Source organism: Camelus bactrianus, chromosome 6 (assembly GCF_048773025.1).
Source record: "Camelus bactrianus isolate YW-2024 breed Bactrian camel chromosome 6, ASM4877302v1, whole genome shotgun sequence".
In the NCBI taxonomy this organism is placed as follows: Eukaryota; Metazoa; Chordata; class Mammalia; order Artiodactyla; family Camelidae; genus Camelus; species Camelus bactrianus.
The window spans coordinates 1,971,965-1,992,582 of NC_133544.1; the positions used below are offsets into that span (position 1 = coordinate 1,971,965).

Sequence of the window (20,618 nt, forward strand, 5' to 3'; positions counted from 1 at the left end):
CCCCGGGGGAACGCAAGGGGCTGCGCGCCGTGGCTGTGGGTGCACAGGGCAGAACAACCTGGGCCCTCCATAAAACAGCAAGGTTGATGTGCTCTCAGGGGAAGGCGCACACCCCCATCTCTGAAAACCCGCGGAAAGTTTTCAGGGGGAAGAGAGGCGGGGCTCAGGCACAGCCGCCATATCCTCTGCGCTGAGCACTCAGGCGGGGGCGGGGGCGAAACCTGCATCCGCACCGAAGGGCTCAGCAGCCTCAAAGGCCAGACTGAGACTGGCCTGCAGCCCGGGGCAGATAGGATCCTTCCATCCTGGTCCCTCAGAGAACTTGCTCCACAAAGACAAACAAGGAGCTGGGTTTTGGCTTGGAGCAGGGACAGGGCTGCCCCTGGGTCTTCCCCGAGCCCACCCGCGGAGCACCGCAGGGCGGGGCGCCGACCGGGGCGGAGCGCCGACCAGGGCGGAGCGCGCAGCCGCACAGAGCAGCGGAGCTACCAGCGGCGGCGCAGGTAGAGCGAGAGCGGCCCCCCACCTTTCGGGCAGGAACACAGCCCCTGACCCAGGTGCTGGGAGGGGGCACGACCCGCCCTCCTACCCGGCCAGTCTGCAACATCTGACTGCGGCATCCGGAGGGGCAGCGACCCGCCCGCCCACAGCAGAGAGCTGCACCTGACCCACTGTTAGGAGGAGGCGCGATCCGCTTGCGGACAGGTGCTGGGAGCAGCACAGAAGAGGGCGCCAACGGAGGGCCTCTGAAAACAGCAAACTGAGCTTCCAAAACAGGACGAAGACAGAAAGACTTCACATTAAAAACACACAGACTCCAGGAGAACACCGACAACCCCCCCCTTTTTTTTTAATCTGTTTTTACTTGTTCTATTTTCTATTACTCTCTTAATTTTTACTTCTTAATTCATTTCTATTTCTCTTGGGTTTTGATGTCCTGCTATTGATTAGACACAGGTTTCAAATACATCTATTCATCTCCCCCCCCCCTTTTTTTGTAAAGGTTTTAAAAGGACGTCTCAACCCGATTAATACTCTGCTTCAACTCACTCTTCTATTATTCATTATACACTGTTTTCAAACCCTCTTTCTCCCTTCTTTTAAAATTCTTTCTCTCTCTCTCATTTTTTTTTCCTTTTTTTCCTAAGTTCTATTCCTAAATAGGCATTAGATAGATAAAATCCTTAAGGACCAAAATAAACAACTGGTACTCCATAAACCACAGTGCCAAAGAGGTATGAGCAAGATGAAGAAGCAGAAAAACCTTTCCCAATTAAAAGAACAAGAGAAATCCCCTGAAAGAAAGATCAACGAAATAGACATCGATAGCCTACTAGATCAAGATTTCAAAAAAGGAGTGATCGAATTGCTGAAGGAATTAAAAGAGATAGTGTTTAGAGGTATAAAATATGTCAAAAATGAAATTGAAGCTATAAAGAAGAGCCAAGTAGAATGGTTAAACTCATTGACAGAGATGAGGAATGATCTAATAGCTGTGCAAAGCCGACTAGATAATGCAGAGGAACGAATTAGTGATCTAGAAGACAGGGCAATAGAAAGCACCCATTCAGAAGAACTACAAGATAAGCAAATAAAAAATAATGAAAATAGCATAAGGGACCTATGGGATAACATAAAGCGTCCCAATCTTCTCATAACAGGGGTCCCAGAAGGAGAAGAAAGATCAAAGGGGATTGAAAAGGTTTTTGAAGAAATCATGACTGAAAACTTCCCAAACTTAAAGAAGGAATCAGATATCCAAGTACAGGACTCTCAGAGGGTCCCAAACAGGAAGAACCCAAATAGACCCACACCAAGACATATCATAATCAAGATGGCCAGAGTCAGGGATAAAGAAATGATTCTAAAGGCAGCAAGAGAAAAGCAAAGAGTAAGTTACAAGGGAACCCCCATAAGGCTCTCAGCTGATTTCTCTACACAAACACTACAGGCCAGAAGGGAGTGGCAAGATATATTCAAAGCCCTGAATGAAAAAAAGATGCAGCCTAGGATCCTTTATCCAGCAAGGCTATCCTTGAGGATAGAAGGAGAAATAAAGAGTTTCACAGACAAAAAAAAAAGCTGCAGGAGTTTAGCAACACTAAACCCATGCTAAAAGAAATATTGAAAGGGCTATTCTAAATAGAAAAGCAGCAGGATGCTACAGAAATGAGAAACACACAACTGGAAAGGTGATAACTCATGAATTACAAATAAAGTAAACATGAAATTATAAAAGAAGACATACAAATTACTGAGAGTGGGAGAGGGAGGCAGGGAAATATAGAATATTTTTTTCTTTCTTTTTTAAATTTTTTTTAACAGTAGGATGGGTTTGAGATTATGTTACTATCAGTTTAATAAAAACAGTTATAGTAACGGGTTGATAGATTTACAAAAAAGGGTAATAACCACAAGCCAAAAATTTACAAAGGAGTCACAAAAATTAAATAAAATCCATGATAATACAAAGGAAAATTACCAAACCACAAAAGGAAGAAGAAAGGAACAAAGAGGATATACCAATTCAACTGCAAAGATAAGTTCAAAATGGCAATAAACACACATCTATCATTAATTACTGTAAATGTTAATGGACTAAATGCTCCAGTCAAAAGACACAGAGTGGCAGACTGGATAATAAAGCAAGAACCTTCAATATGCTGCATACAAGAGACCCACTTTAGGGAGAAGGACACATGTAGATTGAGAGTGAAAGGATGGAAAAGGATATTCCATGCAAATGGAAAAGCCAAAAAAGCAGGTGTTGCAGTACTGATTTCAGACAAAATAGACTTTAAAACAAAGGCCATAAAGAAAGATAAAGAAGGACATTTTATAATGATTAAAGGAGTTATACAAGATGAGGATATTACACTCGTTAATATATATGCACCCAATATAGGAGCACCTAAGTACATACAAGAATTACTAACAGAGATAAAGGGGGATATTGATGGGAATACAATCATAGTTGGAGATTTTAACACTGCATTAACATCACTAGACAGATCTTCCAGACAGAAAATAAACAAGGCAACAGAGAAATTAAATACTACAATAGAAAAACTAGATTTGGTGGATATTTTCAGAACATTACACCCCCCAAAAATAGGATATGCATTCTTTTCAAATGCACATGGAACATTTTCCAGGATCGATCATGTACTTGGGCACAAAAGAAACCTCAACAATTTTAAGAAGATAGAAATTATCTCAAGCATCTTTACTGACCACAATGCCATGAAACTGGAAATCAACAACAGAGAAACAAAGGAGAAAAAAAGGAAAGCATGGAGATTAAACAATATGTTATTGAAAAAACAATGGATCAATGAGGAAATCAAAGCTGAAATTAAAAAATACCTTGAGACAAATGATAATGAAAGCACAACCACTCAAAACCTATGGGACACAGCAAAGGCAGTGCTAAGAGGGAAGTTTATAGCGATACAGGCCTTCCTCAAAAAAGAACAATCTCAAATAAACAATTTAACCCACCACCTGAATGAATTAGAAAAAGAAGAACAAAAAGCCCCAAAAAGCAGCAGAAGGAAGGAAATAATAAAGATCAGAGAGGAATTAAATACAATAGAGATTAACAAGACCATAGAAAAAATCAACCAAACCAAAAGCTGGTTTTTTGAAAAAGTAAATAAAATCGACAACCCCCTGGCCAAACTCACAAAGAAGAAAAAAGAGAGAGCACAAATTAGCAAAATAAGAAAGGAAAATGGAGAAATTACAACAAACAAAATAGAAATACAGAATATCATACGAGAATATTATGAAAAACTATATGGAACCAAACTGGATAACCTAGAGGAGATGGACAAGTTTCTGGAAACATACTGTCCACCAAAACTGAATCAAGAAGAATCTGAACACTTGAACAATCCAATCACTAGAAAGGAAGTAGAAATAGCAATTAAAAACCTCCCTACAAATAAAAGTCCAGGACCGGACAGCTTCACCGGGGAATTCTACCAAACATACAAAGAAGAACTCATACCAGTCCTTCTCAAACTCTTCCAGATGATTGAAAAGGAGGGAATACTCCCAAACTCATTCTATGAAGCCACCATCACCCTGATACCAAAACCAGGCAAAGACACTACAAAAAAAGAGAATTATAGGCCAGTATCACTGATGAACATAGACGCCAAAATCCTCACCAAAATTTTAGCAAATAGAATCCAACAACACATAAAAAAGATTATACATCATGACCAAGTGGGGTTCATCCCAGGGACACAAGGCTGGTTCAACATATGCAAATCAATCAGTGTAATACATCACATCAACAAGAGAAAGGACAAAAACCACATGATCATCTCAATCAATGCAGAAAAAGCATTTGATAAAATTCAACACCCATTTATGATAAAAACTCTCACCAAAGTGGGTATAGAGGGAACGTATCTCAACATAATAAAAGCTATATATGACAAACCTACAGCCAGCATAGTACTCAACGGTGAAAAACTCAAAAGCTTCCCACTAAAATCTGGGACAAGACAAGGATGCCCACTATCACCACTCCTATTCAACATAGTCCTGGAAGTCCTAGTCACAGCAGTCAGGCAAGAGAAAGAAATAAAAGTGGTCCAAATTGGAAAAGAAAAGGTAAAAGTGTCATTATATGCTGATGACATGTACTATATATAGAAAACCCTAAAAGGTCCACACAAAAGCTACTAGAGCTGATTGAAGAATTCAGCAAGGTAGCAGGTTACAAAATTAACGTTCAAAAATCAGTTGCATTTCTTTACACTAACGATAAATCAATAGAAGAAGAAAGTAAAGAAACAATCCCCTTTAAAATAGCACCCAAAGTAATAAAATATCTGGGAATAAATCTAACCAAGGAGGTGAAAGAATTATACACAGAAAACTATAAACCATTGATGAAGGAAATTAAAGAAGACTTTAAAAAATGGAAAGATATTCCATGCTCTTGGATTGGAAGAATCAATATTGTTAAAATGGTCACACTGCCCAAGGCAATCTACAGATTTAATGCAATCCCTATCCAATTACCCAGGACATATTTCACAGAACTAGAAAAAATCATAATAAAATTCATATGGAACCATCAAAGACCTAGAATTGCCAAAGCATTACTGAAGAGAAAGAAAGAGGCTGGAGGAATAACTCTCCCAGACTTCAGACAATACTATAGAGCTACAGTCATCAAGACAGCATGGTATTGGTACCAAAACAGACATATAGACCAATGGAACAGAATAGAGAGCCCAGAAATGAACCCACAAACTTTTGGTCAACTCATCTTCGACAAAGGAGGCAAGAATATACATTGGAATAAAGACAGTCTCTTCAGCAAATGGTGTTGGGAAAACTGGACAGCAGCATGTAAAACAATGAAGCTAGAACACTCCCTTACACCATATACAAAAATCAACTCAAAATGGATTAAAGACTTAAACATAAGACAAGATACAATAAACCTCCTAGAGGAAAACATAGGCAAAACATTATCTGACATACATTTCAAAAATTTTCTCCTAGAAGAAATAAAAGCAAGAATAAACAAATGGGACCTAATGAAACTTACAAGCTTCTGCACAGCAAAGGAAACCAGAAATAAAACAAGAAGAAAACCTACGGAATGGGAGAAAATTTTTGCAAGTGAAACCGACAAAGGCTTGATCTCCAGAATATATAAGCAGCTCATACGACTCAATAAGAAAAAAATAAACAACCCAATCCAAAAATGGGCAGAAGACCTAAACAAGCAATTCTCCAAGGAAGACATACAAATGATCAAAAAGCACATGAAAAAATGCTCAATATCACTAATTATCAGAAAAATGCAAATCAAAACTACAATGAGGTATCACCTCACACCAGTCAGAATGGCCGTCATTCAAAAATCCACAAATGACAAATGCTGGAGAGGCTGTGGAGAAAGGGGAACCCTCCTACACTGCTGGCGGGAATGCAGTTTGGTGCAGCCACTATGGAAAACAGTGTGGAGGTTCCTCAAAAGACTAGGAATAGACTTACCATATGACCCAGGAATCCCACTCCTGGGCTTGTATCCAGAAGGAAATCTACTTCAGGATGACACCTGCACCCCAATGTTCATAGCAGCACTATTTACAATAGCCAAAACATGGAAACAGCCTAAATGTCCATCAACAGGTGATTGGATAAAGAAGATGTGGTATATTTATACAATGGAATACTACTCAGCCATAAAAACCGACAACATAATGCCATTTGCAGCAACATGGATGCTCCTGGAGAATGTCATTCTAAGTGAAGTAAGCCAGAAAGAGAAAGAAAAATACCATATGAGATCACTCATATGTGGAATCTAAAAAAACAAAAACAAAAACAAACAAACAAAAACAAAGCGTAAATAAAGGACAGAAATAGACTCACAGACAGAGAATACAGACTTGTGGTTACCAGGGGGGTGGAGGGTGGGAAGGGATAGACTGGGATTTCAAAATTGTAGAATAGACTACACTGTATAGCACTGGGAAATATACACAAAATGTTATGATAACTCACAGAGAAAAAAATGTGACAATGAGTGTGTATGTCCATGAATAACTGAAAACTTGTGCTGAACACTGGAATTTGACACAACATTGTAAAATGATTATAAATCAATAAAAAATGTTAAAAAAATACTGTTTTATATTCTGTTCCATTAAAAAATGAAACTAGTCCTGAGGCACTGGTTTTATAGCACATTAGTAGGTCACAACATGTGGTTAAAAATCAGTGTTTGTTCTACTTCCATAATGTTCACATGGACAGTGTCAGTAAAGTGACCATCATTCTGGGCAGTGATTCCCAACACAGGTGAAGAGAGGTGTCCAAGTTGGTACTGCCCTGTTCCTGTTCTAGAGGATGCTGTACATTTTCGTGAGTAGACTGACTGTGGTCAGCTGCATCACCTCCACACGGTATGTAGTAAGGACACGTTTAGGCATTATGGGACGCTTCAAGCATTTTGCATTTCTGTACGGTTTTAGACAGGTTCCCTCAAAATGCATTTGCTTTTAAATACTGGAATGATCAAGTATGCAAGGGGAAGGAAAGTGAAGATGTGTTGTATTTGCAGGAGTAATGTACAACTGGATTTCACCAATGCAGGCTGATGAGATGAAGTTTTTGTATGATAGAATATATATATTTTTAAACGTAGATGCTACTCAGATATTTAAATGTATCTGTCCTCTCAAGAAGGTTAAATATGTACCCCTGCAGTATTACACATCTCATTTATTTAGAAAAAAATGTTCATTGCTCTTCAAAGGTCAGTTATATTTCTTTGCCAAAGGTATACAAATTCCAATTATGGAAATTGAACTTCATGTGATCTTACTAAACTACTCCTTAATTTTGTTTGGAGTTCATTCTTTTCCCCAAAATTTGCAGGAGTGGGGTTAGGGTTGGGGGTAAGACTCACCCCCTGATGCCCTGCAGTGCCACCTTGTGGAAAAAGGGAAAGCTTTAACAAGGGACGTCCATGGGTCTCTAGGTTTGAGTGAAACCTGCCAGATATCACAATGTGTACATATCACAATGTATTACACTAACATTTAAAAAATATTTTTTTTCCGTTTTCTCTCTAATGTGGACTATCTCAGTGATTAGGGGGGTAAAATATTGACCATCTTTTTCTATAGAGACCTTGAATATGAGAAGGTAGACACCTACCCTTTGTGACTCAACCCATTGTAAAAATTTTTTTATATAATTGAGAGAGTTTACTGAGTGCCTACTATGGGCCAGACACTACTCGAGGCACTGGTGATACAGTGGTGGACTAACTAAAATCCCTGCTCTCAGGGGGCTTATGTTCTAGTGGTAGGAGGCAGAGGATAAACAAATAAATAAATATACAACATAGATCAGGTGGTGGTGAATGCAAAGAGGAAGAAAATAAAGCAGGGTGAGAGGACAGAGCATGGTGGAGCAGTGATGTTTGGATAGGATGGTTAGGGAGAGCTTCCCTGATGAGGTGACATTTGAGAAGCAGTCTGAAAGAGTGAGTGATACAACCCTGGTAACAGCTGGGGGAAGTTTGGTCTAGGTCGAGAAGGGCAAGTGCAAAGGCCCTGAGGCGGGAGCTGGCTTGTTCTGTTTGAAGAACAGTGAAAATGCCAGTGCAGCCGGAGCAGGGGAGTGAAGGGAGGTCTGGTAAGAGGTAAGATCGCCTGGGGTGTGTGTGATGCAGGTCATGTGGGACCTTGTAGACAGTACCTAGGATTTTGGAATTTATCCTGAGAGAGGAAGAAGACTGCTAGAGGGCTTTGTGTGAAGTGATATATCTGAAGGGCAAGAGTGAAAATAGACCGATTAGGTTGCTCTTGAAAACGTCCAGTCCAGAGGTGGTGGCAGCGTGGGCCAGGGTAGTGGCAGTGGAAACAAGTGGTCAGATTCTGGTTGTACTTTGCACTTAGGGGCAGCGGGATTGCTGCTATGCTGTTTGTGGGCTGTGAGGGTGAAGGCAGTCAAGGGTGCCTCACAGGCCTGTCTTATTTTACGCTCCTTGCCTGTGCAAGTGGGCAAGAGCTCCCCAGAGTTTATTTTTCAGTCTTTAAGAGGCTGATACAGGGGACTGGGACGAGGCATTCAAGGTGATGATGTCTTAGGCTTATTTTTCCTTACAGCCCTAACGTTTCTGAGAGTCTAAATTTGTGAGCAGTGTCACAACATGTTAGGGCCAGAAGGGAGCTTAGGGTTAATTCTCATATTGGGACATGTGGCCCACTGGAGGGCCGAAAAGGTCCTCTTCTGGCCCCCTACCCCTGCCCCAGCTGATCCTTTCTGTGGCTTTTGTGAGCTGTTTACTCATAAGCTACTTGGTGAGTCATTACAAGTTACTAAAATTTAGTATAGCTTTTATTATCTTATTACTCCTCAATTATTTTTTGTCATCCCTGAGTTTCTTTTCCACTAAGAAGTAGAAGTAGGTTGGGTTGGTGAGCTGAGGGATCTGCTGCTTTACCTGAGTGGCCAGGGCCAGAAAATTCTGAGACCTTGTCCTAAAGGGTATCTCACCCATGTTACCCACTGGGCTCCTGATGAAAAGCCAAGACCCAGAGGTGAGCGAGGGATCAGCTTCTCCAGACAGTCCCAGCAGAGCCTGGGAGACAGCTTGAGCTCATATTCTAGGCTTCTTCGGCCTGCATAAGTCAAGTTCCTTTTTTCCTTTTCTGGAATTTTATAGTTTTTGCTTTTTAAAACAGCTTTCCTGAGGTGTAATTTATGTACCATGAAACTCGCCCACTTTAAGTGAACAATTCAATACTCTTTAGTAAATTTAGAGTTGTGCAACCATCACACCAATCTAATTTTAGAACTCTTACCCCCAAAAGAAATTTTGTTCCTATTTGTAGTTATTCCTCCTTTTATCTAGTTTCTGTGTCTATGGACTTGACTATTATGATCATTTCATATAAATGGAATCATGTAATTTATAGTCTTCTGTGTCTGGTCCCTTCGACCTAGTGTAGTGTTTTCAAGATCTAGTGTAGCCTTTATTAGCACTTTGTTCCTTTTTATGGCTTAATAATTTTCCATGTACAATATATTGCATTTTATTTATCCATTCATCAATTGATGGACATTTAGGTTGTTTCCACTTTTGGGCTATATTGTGATGGTGTTATGAACATTTGCATATGAAACTTTGTATTGGCATGTATTTTTATTCTCTTGGGTAGGTACCTAGGAATAGAGTTACTGGGTCATATAGTAAACATATTAAGAAACTGCTGAACAGTTTTTCAAAATGGCTATACCATTTTATATTTGCACCACCAATGTATGAGAGTTTCAGTTTCTCTATATCCTCATCAACCCTTGCTTTCGTCTGTTCCTTTTTTTTTTTTTTAAATGGGTGACTTTTTCCCTCCAGCTTCATTGAGATACAATGGACATATAGCATTGTATCATTGTATAATTGACATATAATTTTGCATAACACTGTGTACAGTGTGATGATTTGATGTATATGTATATTGCAGATAGTTCTCATTTTTTAAGGGCTCATACATCCCTAATTTGTGCTTTGCTTTGATTTCCTTGGACCAGGAACCTCCTTAAAATACTGAATTTGTAAATGTTTTAAACACTCTATGTAGTTTACTTAGGGATTGATTCCAATCGATTTTCTTTACGTAGCTCAGATGTTCTTGGGCATGAAGATGAGGTGACTTGATATGGTTATGCAGCTGTCTGCCTGCCAGCCTGCCCCATCTTTCATTTGCTGAGCACCACTTACATTTTACTCAGGCACCGAGTTAGAGAACACAGGTCCTGCCCTCAGGGGCCTTATGGCTATTCTGTTTTTTTAAATAACTTTAAAAATATATATATGCAGCTTGAGACACACTTAGATGATTTCAATACCAGGTAATGGGTCATAACTCACTCTTGTGAGTCACAAACACTGTTCCAGTAGAGGATGTAATCATGAAAACCATTGATTATTTAGTGTAAGAATGCTGTGCTAGAAAGAGCCAGTCAGTTATAGGAGAGCAGAAGAAGAGGCTCTGACTCACATTGGGTCAGGATGGGTAGACAGTGGTGTCAGGAAGTACCTCCAAGAGGAGGTGGATGTTGGCACTTGGTGGAGAAGGAAGGACGGAGTGGCAGGGCCTGTTAGCATGGCCTGTCCGGGCAGAGGGGACCGTCTGCGGTAGGGCACGTACAGGGCATCTCATCGTCTCATGCTGTACTTGATACAGCACACAGTATAAATCTTTGTGTGTTTTTCTAACTGTAGTTAACCAAATCTTTTCTTTTAAACATACTTTAGGAAGGATAAACATTTGCTTCTTTTTTTCTTTGTTTTCTTTAGTCCCCGTTAAGTTTTAACCCTAGAATTGGGTAGCATCTCTATTTTATACATACTAGTAAAAAAGAAAAGTATAATAATACCCATTTGATTGTGACCTGCTGCCAATTGTAAGGTGCACTATGATTTCCAATATGTTAAAATATTTTTTTAAAAGTTCATCTAGAATTAATACATACGATATTTGTGTTGGAGATTCTTCAGTTTCTTTTAGTCTGAGGAAACCTTGCTAGAATCATGGCAGCAGTCATGTGCCTCTTCAGCTCTCATTTTAAGGGATGCTTTAGGGAAATATGTACCATCCAGGTCAATGCCAGCTTAATTTATCTTGAAAGCTTAATTAATTAAATTTTAAACATTTTTTATTGAGTTATAGTCATTTTACAATGTTGTGTCAAATTCCAGTGTAGAGCACAATTTTTCAGTTATACCTGAACATACATATATTCATTGTCACATTTTTTTTCACTGTGAGCTACCACAAGATCTTGCATATATTTCCCTGTGCTATACAGTATAATCTTGTTTATCTTTTCTACATTTTGAAATCCCAGTCTGTTCATTCCCACCCCCCCACCCCCTTGAAAGCTTTTAAATCTGTCATGATTGTAATGAAATTAGGTTCGATTGAGTAGTAGAGATTAGGGGAAATGAATTTTGCTAAGATTAAGAAAGATAGGGCTTAAAGACTATAAAATGGAATTTAAAAAGTGAAGTAGTGTTTAGTGACTTTTGGATAAGTTATCTGAGAGTTTTTAGCTTTTCAGAATAAATGTTCAGACTCACAACTTCGCCGTTCTGCCTCTCCTCCATCATGTTGAACTTATTCGTGAGCTGAAAAGTCTTGGTAATTCAGTAAGTGCCCCCAAATAGTGTCATGCCATTGTTCATTCTGACAGCAGGTTCCTAAAGAACTCTGCTTTCTGAGCAGATAAGCACAAGTTGTGCCTTCTTGGGTGCTCTGGGGGCTGCTGTGCCCATGGTGGGTGTGAGCATGTGAGACGCTGGTTCTGGCCAGAGGCCTGACTTCCAGAAGCAAGTGGTTATGCAAACCTTCACTACCTCGTAGTGTGCAGAGCAGATCCTGGGATGTTGTGATAGGACAAGGCGTAAGAGAGGAGAGAGAGACTGGAGAACTGAGGGGAGGAGGTGCACTACTGATTATTAGTGAGTTGCAGTCATAGCACTTAAAGATGATTTTTTAAAAATATTTTTACTGTTTGAAATTTTGATTTATAAAAAGTGTGGTTTGGGGAAATATATTATTAGATCTTGAAAAGCACAGGCTATGAAATCACGTGGGAAAATATTTACCATTAGAAGTGTGTATGTGTAAACAGGAATAAAAGTATATTCCAGTTGTTTGGGTGAAGCTGTTACAGCATTAAGGCTGCTCAGTTCTGGACTTGTTTGCACTGGATCCAAGAATTACCTATTTCATTCCAAATTCTGTAGATTCCAGACACTTATGGAAAGTATTTAAAAGCCCCCATTAAAAAAAAATAAATTCCTCTGTGGGTTAGTAAGCAGAAATAATTTCTTGTAAAATAGAAATTTGTTTATAATATCCTAGAAGAATTGAAGGGAAAATGCTTGTTTATTGAACAGACTGGCTGTACCTTCCTTCGATCATGTGCAGTGTTTCCTTAGTTCTGCGGTACGGTGCAGGTTTTCTATTTCGTGTGTCATTCAGGGAGTCGACCAGATTTCAGTGTGCCTGCCATACTGCAGATACTGACTAGGCAACGGGAATGGAAGATTCAAAAATGAGTTACTGGGAGGAGCGCAGAGCCCAGCGAGGGTGGGAGGCATATTAATACTGTGATGTAATAAAGATCTGTGTGAAGAGTTACTGGATCACAAAGGAAGGAGCATGTAGCCTTCCTGGTGAGAGGAGGTGGTGAAGGGAGGTTTTGCAAAGGTGATAGCGTTATGAACTGAGCTTTGAAGGGTGAATAGGAGTTGACAGGCAGACAGGAAGGGCACTGTGGCAGAGGGACAGCTACCTGAGAGGACTTGACTGGAGTTGAGGGAGCAGGACTTGGTGTGGGAAAGCCCTAGGGCTGGAAGGCTTGGGAGGTGGTGAGGAATCAGGTTTGCCGTGCTAGGAGCCTGCAGTTTCTCCTGTAGTCCGGGCTTTCTCGGGGGTGTTCTGTGGGAATCCAAACCCCGTGAGACTCTCTGGGGGAAAAAAAATCAGGGATCACGCAGACATTACAGCGTTAGACTCTGCTCAATAAAAAAACCTGTTTCCTGTCTGTAAACCAGAAAAAGTGTTTTGGGAAGGACTGCTGTTAGGCAATGCAGAGCTCCTGAATGTTTCAAACAAGGGAGGGACTTCCCTTGGTTGACATTTAGGAGATGAAGTGGCCACAGTGAAGGGTAGGTTGAAGGGAGGGGAAGTGGTAGCGAGGAAACAGTGTATAGCAATTAGCAATTTTGGTAACAAGGTCTGGCCGTCAATATAAAGATGTTCAATCTCAAAATGTAAGAATTTAGGGCACTTCTAAGAAAAACATATTCTAACAATGAACTAAAATACTTGACAGCTGAGATTTTGAGAGGAAAATTTGGGGACAAGTGCAGGTTTTGTTTCTGATTTTGATTAAAGATGAAATACTTTATAACACTGTCTGATAAAGAAAATCTTTGGTTTAGATTGTACTTTAGGAGTAATGTTTTTTAAAAATTCCTTCCAATAAGATCTCTTTAGGTCTTAGATCAAAGTGGTAGGGGTTTTTTAAAGATTTAAAAAAAAATAATGCTGGACAATTTTTATTTTTTAATTTTTCAAATACATTATAATGATTTTCACTTAAGGGCCACTTTTTTCTATTACTATGATATGTTATTTCTTCAGTCAGTTTTAAAAAATAAATTGAACTTTAGATCTTTCTGTTATCAACTTTTAGGTGCCCTTTATATATTAAGGAGATTAGCTTTTTATTTGTAATATGAATTGCCAGTATTTTCCCCCAGTTTGTCTTTTTTTGCTTTGTAAAAGATTCTTGATAGGTAAACAAGTTCTTACCATACAGCACAAGGAACTATATTCAGTATCTTGTAGTAATCTATAATGGAAAATAATCTGAAAAGGAATATATGTGTGTATATGTATAACTGAAACATTATGCTGTACACCAGAAATTGACATAACATTGTAAACTGACTATACTTCAATTTAAAAAAGGAGAAAAAAAAGAAACAAAAGAAAATGATGAAGGGAGGGAAAAAGATTCTTGAATTTAATTACTTGTATGTATCTTTTTTTATAGTGTCTGGTTTTTGAGTCATAGTTAGAAAAGGCTCTGTATGCCAAGGAAAGGAATTTACTCAGTTTTATCCTAGAATTTTTATAGTTTTGTGATTTATATTTAAGTATTTGATCTTTTAGGAGGGAGCTTATGCTTGTGTATGATGTGCAGTATGAATCCATTTTTTTCCCAGATGGGTATTTTAATTGCTCAGACATCATTCATGTTTTCCCTTCAGTTTTGGGATACCTCCAGCATTTACCATTTCTGTTTCTGGGCTTAATGATCTGTCCCATTGTTCTATTTTTGTGCTGGTGCCGTACTGTTTTGAGGCTTTATAATAGCTGGTAGTGCTAGTTCCCTTCTAATATTCTTCTCTTTTGGCGTTTTCCTGATTTTTCTTACATTTTAACTTTCCTACGTGAACTTTAGGATCAAATCACCTAATCCTGTATGCAGTTTGGTGGGTGGGTGTGAGTGGAGTCGGGGTGGGGGAGTGGGGAGGTGCAAGAATCACTTTCAGTTTACAGATGAATCTCTTTAATGTTAAGGACCCTAAGTTGAAGCTTTAATTTCATCTTTCTCTTACAGATGATATTAACCGTGTTCTTGAGCAACAATGAACAGATTTTAACAGAAGTTCCTATAACACCAGAGACAACATGTCGAGATGTCGTAGAATTTTGCAAAGAACCTGGAGAAGGCAGTTGCCATTTGGCGGAAGTGTGGAGGGGAAATGGTATGTATTAGGCTCTAAAAAGATGACTGAGTGCATAAAATCTAATGTTTATCGAGTGCAGAATAGTTTCTGATTCTTTGTTATCTGAGGTAATAAAGAATTGAGTAATTAAAATAAAAGCTGTTCTATTACACGGGGATAGGATGTTACAAATGCTGTTTGTAAAATAGTATGTTATGTGACTTGACCCTTTCCATAGCCGTCTGAAATAAGCTGGGAGGTGGATCCAGCTCCCATGTGAAGTCTCTCTCGGTATCACTACTCACCAAGCAAGTCCTCTGTCCATGGAGGCCTTGCAGTGTTTGTTCCATGTCAGGTTGTTCATCTGGTTTTCTTTTCCCTGTGATAACTTCATGAAGACCAAAGATTATTGTGTTCCCCTTTATACAAAACCTTTGAAATAGTAGGACCTTCATACAGATTTGTTTATTAAATTGAGAAGAGTTAATACTGGCTCTTCCACCTCAGAATTTGTCAGCTAGCTGGGTGGAGAAGATCAGCATAGGTAATATGATTACTGAATACAGAAAACACTGCAGAATAATTTGGACTCTAAAGGAGGCGTTGGATTTAGATAGGGCAGGACATGCTAAGCAAGGGAAGTGGTGTGGAGGAAGGACAAGAGAAGAATCTGGACGTGCTGTGTTGTGCTCCCCAGGCAGTGTTCCTCCCAAGAAAAGGGGAACAGGGGTGGAGACCAGACAGCAAGGCCCCCTGCTCGGCAGAGGAGGGGCTCTAGTCAGCATTCAGCAGAGGTCCTGTGTGGACAGGGCTGTGTCAGCAAGAGCACAGTCAGCTGGAACACTGGGTGAGTTCGAGGTAATGATGAGATGGGCATCCAGTGAGTGTTTAAAGGGCACTGAGGGATAGTCAGTGAATTCATACACTTTTTTTTTTGATTCTTTAATTGAGGTATAATTGACATATGACATTAAATTAGTTTCAGGTCTACCACGTAATGATTTGATATTTGTATTTACTGTGAAACGATCACCACGATAAGTCTGGTTAACATCCATTGCCATACACAGTTACAAAATGTTTTTTTCTTGCGATGAGAACTTTTAAGATTTGCTCTCTTAACAATATGCAATACAGTATTATTAACTATAGTCACCATGCTGTACATTACACCCCCCAACAAAAGTTCTTGATATGTTCTAGACACAAGCCCTTTACCTGGTATGTGATTTGCAAATATTTTCTTCCAAAGTCTTATGCTTTTAATATTATCCTTAGAAGTCAGAGTAACGACTTTAAGGACATGTTGAGAGAAACTTGATTTTGATAAATGTTAGACTGTTACTAAACTAGAATTAAGAGGGCAGGTCCTCAGTTATCAGTCTGAGAAGAAATGGGAGGGGGTCAGGTAAGTAATGGTAGTTTTTCAGGGGCTTAATGTTCGAGCCTGATCCTTGCATCATGGTCTGTCCTTGCCAGCCTCTTAGCGCTCTTGCCCTTTGTTCCTTGTTGTCACTTCTGATTCCTTCTCTGCCTCTTATATTAGTCAGGGGAGGGGGAATGATATTTTTGCATGAGTTTCGTAGCCCTAGATTGTCCCGGGCCACTTGAAATGTGAGTCACTCAGTACTGTCCTTGTATCCAAGCCCATTGGACATCATAACCTATGGCTTTATCTCATCAGGAATGAGAACAGCCTCCTCAGAGCACAGAGAGTCACAGTGTACTGTGTTTGTTATGGTTTCTGTGCATTGTCTGGAGCCATCCTAGCACCCACCTACCTTTCTTGGTTAGCTTCTGTTCACTCTTTGCCTATCATTCCTTCTTTGAATCTCAAAGGGTGTCCCTTTGAGATTTGCTCCAATACTATCATTGTTTTTCTCAAAATGTATAGTAGCTTTCTGGGGGAGAAGGGATAGACTAGGAGTTTTGGATTAGCAGATACACATTACTGTATGTAAAATAGATAAATAATAAGGACCTACTGCACAGGGAACTCTATTCAGTGTCTTGTAATAATCTGTAATGGAAAAGAATCTGAAAAAGAATGTGTGTGTGTGTGTGTGTGTGTGTGTGTGTAACTGAATCACTTTGCTATACACCTGAAACTAACACAGCATTGTAAATCAGCTATATTTGAATGAAAAAAATAAGCAAAGAAAACAATAGAGTAGCTTTCATGTCTGTCTGATTGGACTGAAATTCCTGAAGGCAGAGACTTGTTTGTTCACCATCATATTCCCAGCGCCCAGCCTTGTGCTCATACTGAGTCCTGAGTAAACTCTTTAATCAGTGAGCAAAATGGAGCAGCAAAGCGGGGATGGTGGATGGACTGAAAGGAAGGGGGAAAAGTACAGCCTTTCTCAATCTTTTTATCCTAGAAGAACTGTTAGTAATTTTCAGGTTTCAGAGAACTCTTTGCATAAAAATGATTGCATCTGTAACTCATGGTACATTCCTCTGATCAATATGTCATAAACACAGTACTGCAGTATAATTGTCAGTGCCTTTGAGAAGTGTATTTCTTTGTGGATCTGTGTATTAGTTCACTCAGGCTGCCGTAACAAAGTATCCCAGACTGAGCAGCTTAAACAAGAGAAATGCATCTTTTCACAGTTCTGGAGGCTGGAGCTCCAGAGATCAGGGTGTCAGCAAGGTTGGTTTCTCCTGAAGCCTCTCTCCTTGGCTTACAGATGGCTGTCCCCTCCCTGTGTCCTCACGTGTCATCCCTCTTCTTATAAGGACATTAGCCACACTGGATTAGGGCCCTCCATGAGGACCTTGTTTTAACTCACTACCTCTTTAAAGATTGTATCTCCAAATAAGGACCCATTCTGAGGTACTAGGGGTTAGGACTTCAACATATGAATTTATATGGGGGGGGGGCAGTTGAGGGGGCGGATCACACACAGCCCAGTTCATAACAGTCTGTTAATTTGGCTAGTTTATTTCCCCACTCCTTTTGTTTCCATTTCTCACACAGGGTGTCAGCTCTAATGCAAATCAGGAGTGTAGGTAGGACCTTCAGTTTTTCCTTTTGTGAATTTCTGCTTGATTTTCTTTCCACCTTATCCAAGAACGCCTGAAAGTCTTACCGTAGATGTCTCCCTTATATAAGGAGTTATATGTATAGTACATGATGTGTGTAGGATAGTTTTGTTTCCACTTTAAAACAAATAACGTTTTTGTTAACCTTTCTTATTTAAAAACAGTAGTGAAGCTTACCTTGCTTTTTTTTAAAAATTGAAGCATAGTTGTTTTATAGTGTTGTGTTAATTTCAGGTGTACAGCAAAGTGGTTCAGATATATAGATATATAGATGCACATGCATACATACACATGTATGTATTCTTTTTTAGATTCTTTTCCATTATAGGTTATTACAAGATATTGAATACAGTTCCCTGTGCTGTACAGTAGGTCCTTGTTGTTTATCTGTTGTATATTTGGTAGTGTTTACATGTTAATCCCAAACCCCTAATTTAGCTCTCCATTCCCCCCTACCCTTTCTCATTTGGTAACCATAAGTTTGTTTTCTACGTCTGTGAGTCTGTTTCTTTTTTGTAAGTTCATTTGTACCTTTTTTTTTTTTTAGATTCCATATATAAGTGATATCATATGATACTTGTCTTTCTTTGTCTGACTTCATTTAATATGATAATCTCTATGTCCATCCATGTTGCTGCAAATGGCATTATTTCACTTTTTTATGGCTGGCTAGTATTCCATTGTATATATACATACCACATCTTCTTTATCCAGTCGTCTGTCGATGGACATTTAGGTTGCTTACATGTCTTGGCTGTTGTAAATAGTGCTGCTGTGAATATTGGAGTGCATGTATCTTTTTGAATTAGAGTCTTCATCTTTTCAGAGTGTATGCCCAGGAGTGGGATTGCTGGATCATATGGTAACTCTGTTTTTAGTTTTTTAAGGACTTGCTTAGCTTGATTTTCTTGAAGTTAATCTTTTCTTAAAAGATTTTTTAGTTGTATAAATTTCTTCTAAATAACTGGCTTAAGGCAAAATGGGATTTAATTTTTATAAAGTTATGGTCAGATTTGGTAGATTTAAATAATGGTTGTAAATTGATTTTATTTAATGTAAAAATTTGTAAATTTTTTTTTTTTTTTGCTTTATGAGGGGGAGGTAATTAGGTTTATTTATTTATTTCTGTTTGGAGGAGGTACTGGGCATTGAACACGGACCTTGTGCATGCTAAACATGCGCTCTACCACTTGAGCTGTACCCTCCCCCTGTAAATTTTAGTTAATGTAAAAAAAAAGAAAATTTATTGACAGTGTTGATTAGTAAAGTGACTTAACACTAAAGCTACTAACACCATAAACTAAGGCAATATAGATAAAAATATGGCCTAAGAGATAACTTTTTGCAAAACTGAGGGACATGATTAGGCTTAAACAGGGGCCTCACAGCTATAAAATTACAATACACATTTTAAAAGAATTTTTTATAGGAATGTATCCATAAAAAGTGCTACTTTCAAAACTAAAAATATGGAATGACTTTTACTTCTTTAGTGTTGAATTTGTGCTTGTTTTTAGCTGTAAAATAGTCAGTTCTAAGTTAAACTAAGCACACACAGATTTCATTTTCGACTGAGATGAGATGCTTTATGTCCTTGCCTTGATGTGCGTTGGGTGAGACAGAGCTTGCCTGCACATGTGGGAAGATGAAATGGCAGCAGTACTGTGTGTGTTGCATTTCTGTGAATGGTGGGATTTTCTTTGTTGAAGCCTGGAACTTATCTAGGGCAGAGCAATAAATCACACCTTGAATGTATGATTGGGCTGCAGCTCGAAAAGTTCTTTCTCTTGACTCAATGTCAAGTTCTCAAACTGAGCAGGAAAAGTCTCTCACACCCCCTCATACACTTGTGTTTACACATTTTTTAAAAAATTGAAGTATAGTCAGTTTACAATGCTGTGTCAATTTCTGGTGTACAGCATGGAGTTTCAGTCATGCATATGTACACATACATTCATTTTCATATTTTTTTTATTTACACATTTTTAAAAACAATTGTGTTAAAAGGAAAAATACTGTTCAGTTTTGTCCGGCGATTTTCCCAGTCAGGTTGTTTTCTATAAGCTTTGGGACTTGCTGATATCCTTTCTCACTTTCAAACATAAGTGGCCTTGGGAACATTTCAAGATTTCCTTTTTTTTTTCTTTTTTCTTTCCCCTTTGATTGAGAGAAAATTCCGTGGTTTTAGGACATTCTCAGTGTTGTGCAACCATCTCCAAACTCTGTAGCTCCCCATTTCTTCCTTCCCAGCCCATGGCAACCACTGGACTACTTTCTGGCTCCGCGTATTTGACTGGTCTGGGTCCCTCGTAAAAATGGAGTCATACAACGTGACTGTTTGTACCTGGCTTCTTTCACTTAGTGTGTTTTTAAGATTCATCCATAATACAGCATGCATCAGTACTTAATTCTATTTTTTTTAGCTGAATAATATTCATTGTATGATATACCACACTTATCCATTCATCAGTTAATAGATATTTGTGTTGTTTCCACTTTGGGGCTACTGTGAATAATGCTGCTATGAATATTCATGTACAGGTGTCTGTGTCAGCTCGCTGAACTGGCCAGAAGTGCATTGTCAGTCCTTTGTATATCTGATTGCCATGTGTAACATTCTAGTGAATGACAAGGTTCGGCCAGTTTGTTAGTGTGTTTCTTTGAAAGAGTGGGAGGAACACTGCTTCATGATAAATACAATAAAGGGCATTTTTTTCAAAATGTTGCAAAATTGCTTTTATGTTTACTTCTTTGTGTTAGGTAAATTATT

The 20,618-nt window shown here is 39.0% G+C and overlaps 1 protein-coding gene across 2 annotated transcripts in view; it reads left to right on the forward strand.

The window, feature by feature from the left end:
- PPP1R13B (protein phosphatase 1 regulatory subunit 13B) overlaps nucleotides 1–20,618 on the forward strand; it is an 81,104-nt gene that overhangs the window by 21,967 nt on the left and 38,519 nt on the right. For both annotated transcript variants that reach the window (XM_074364913.1, XM_074364914.1), the window contains exon 2: nucleotides 14,692–14,839. In XM_074364913.1, coding sequence (XP_074221014.1) covers nucleotides 14,692–14,839 — 148 coding nt within the window. The remainder of the gene's footprint in view (nucleotides 1–14,691; nucleotides 14,840–20,618) is intronic.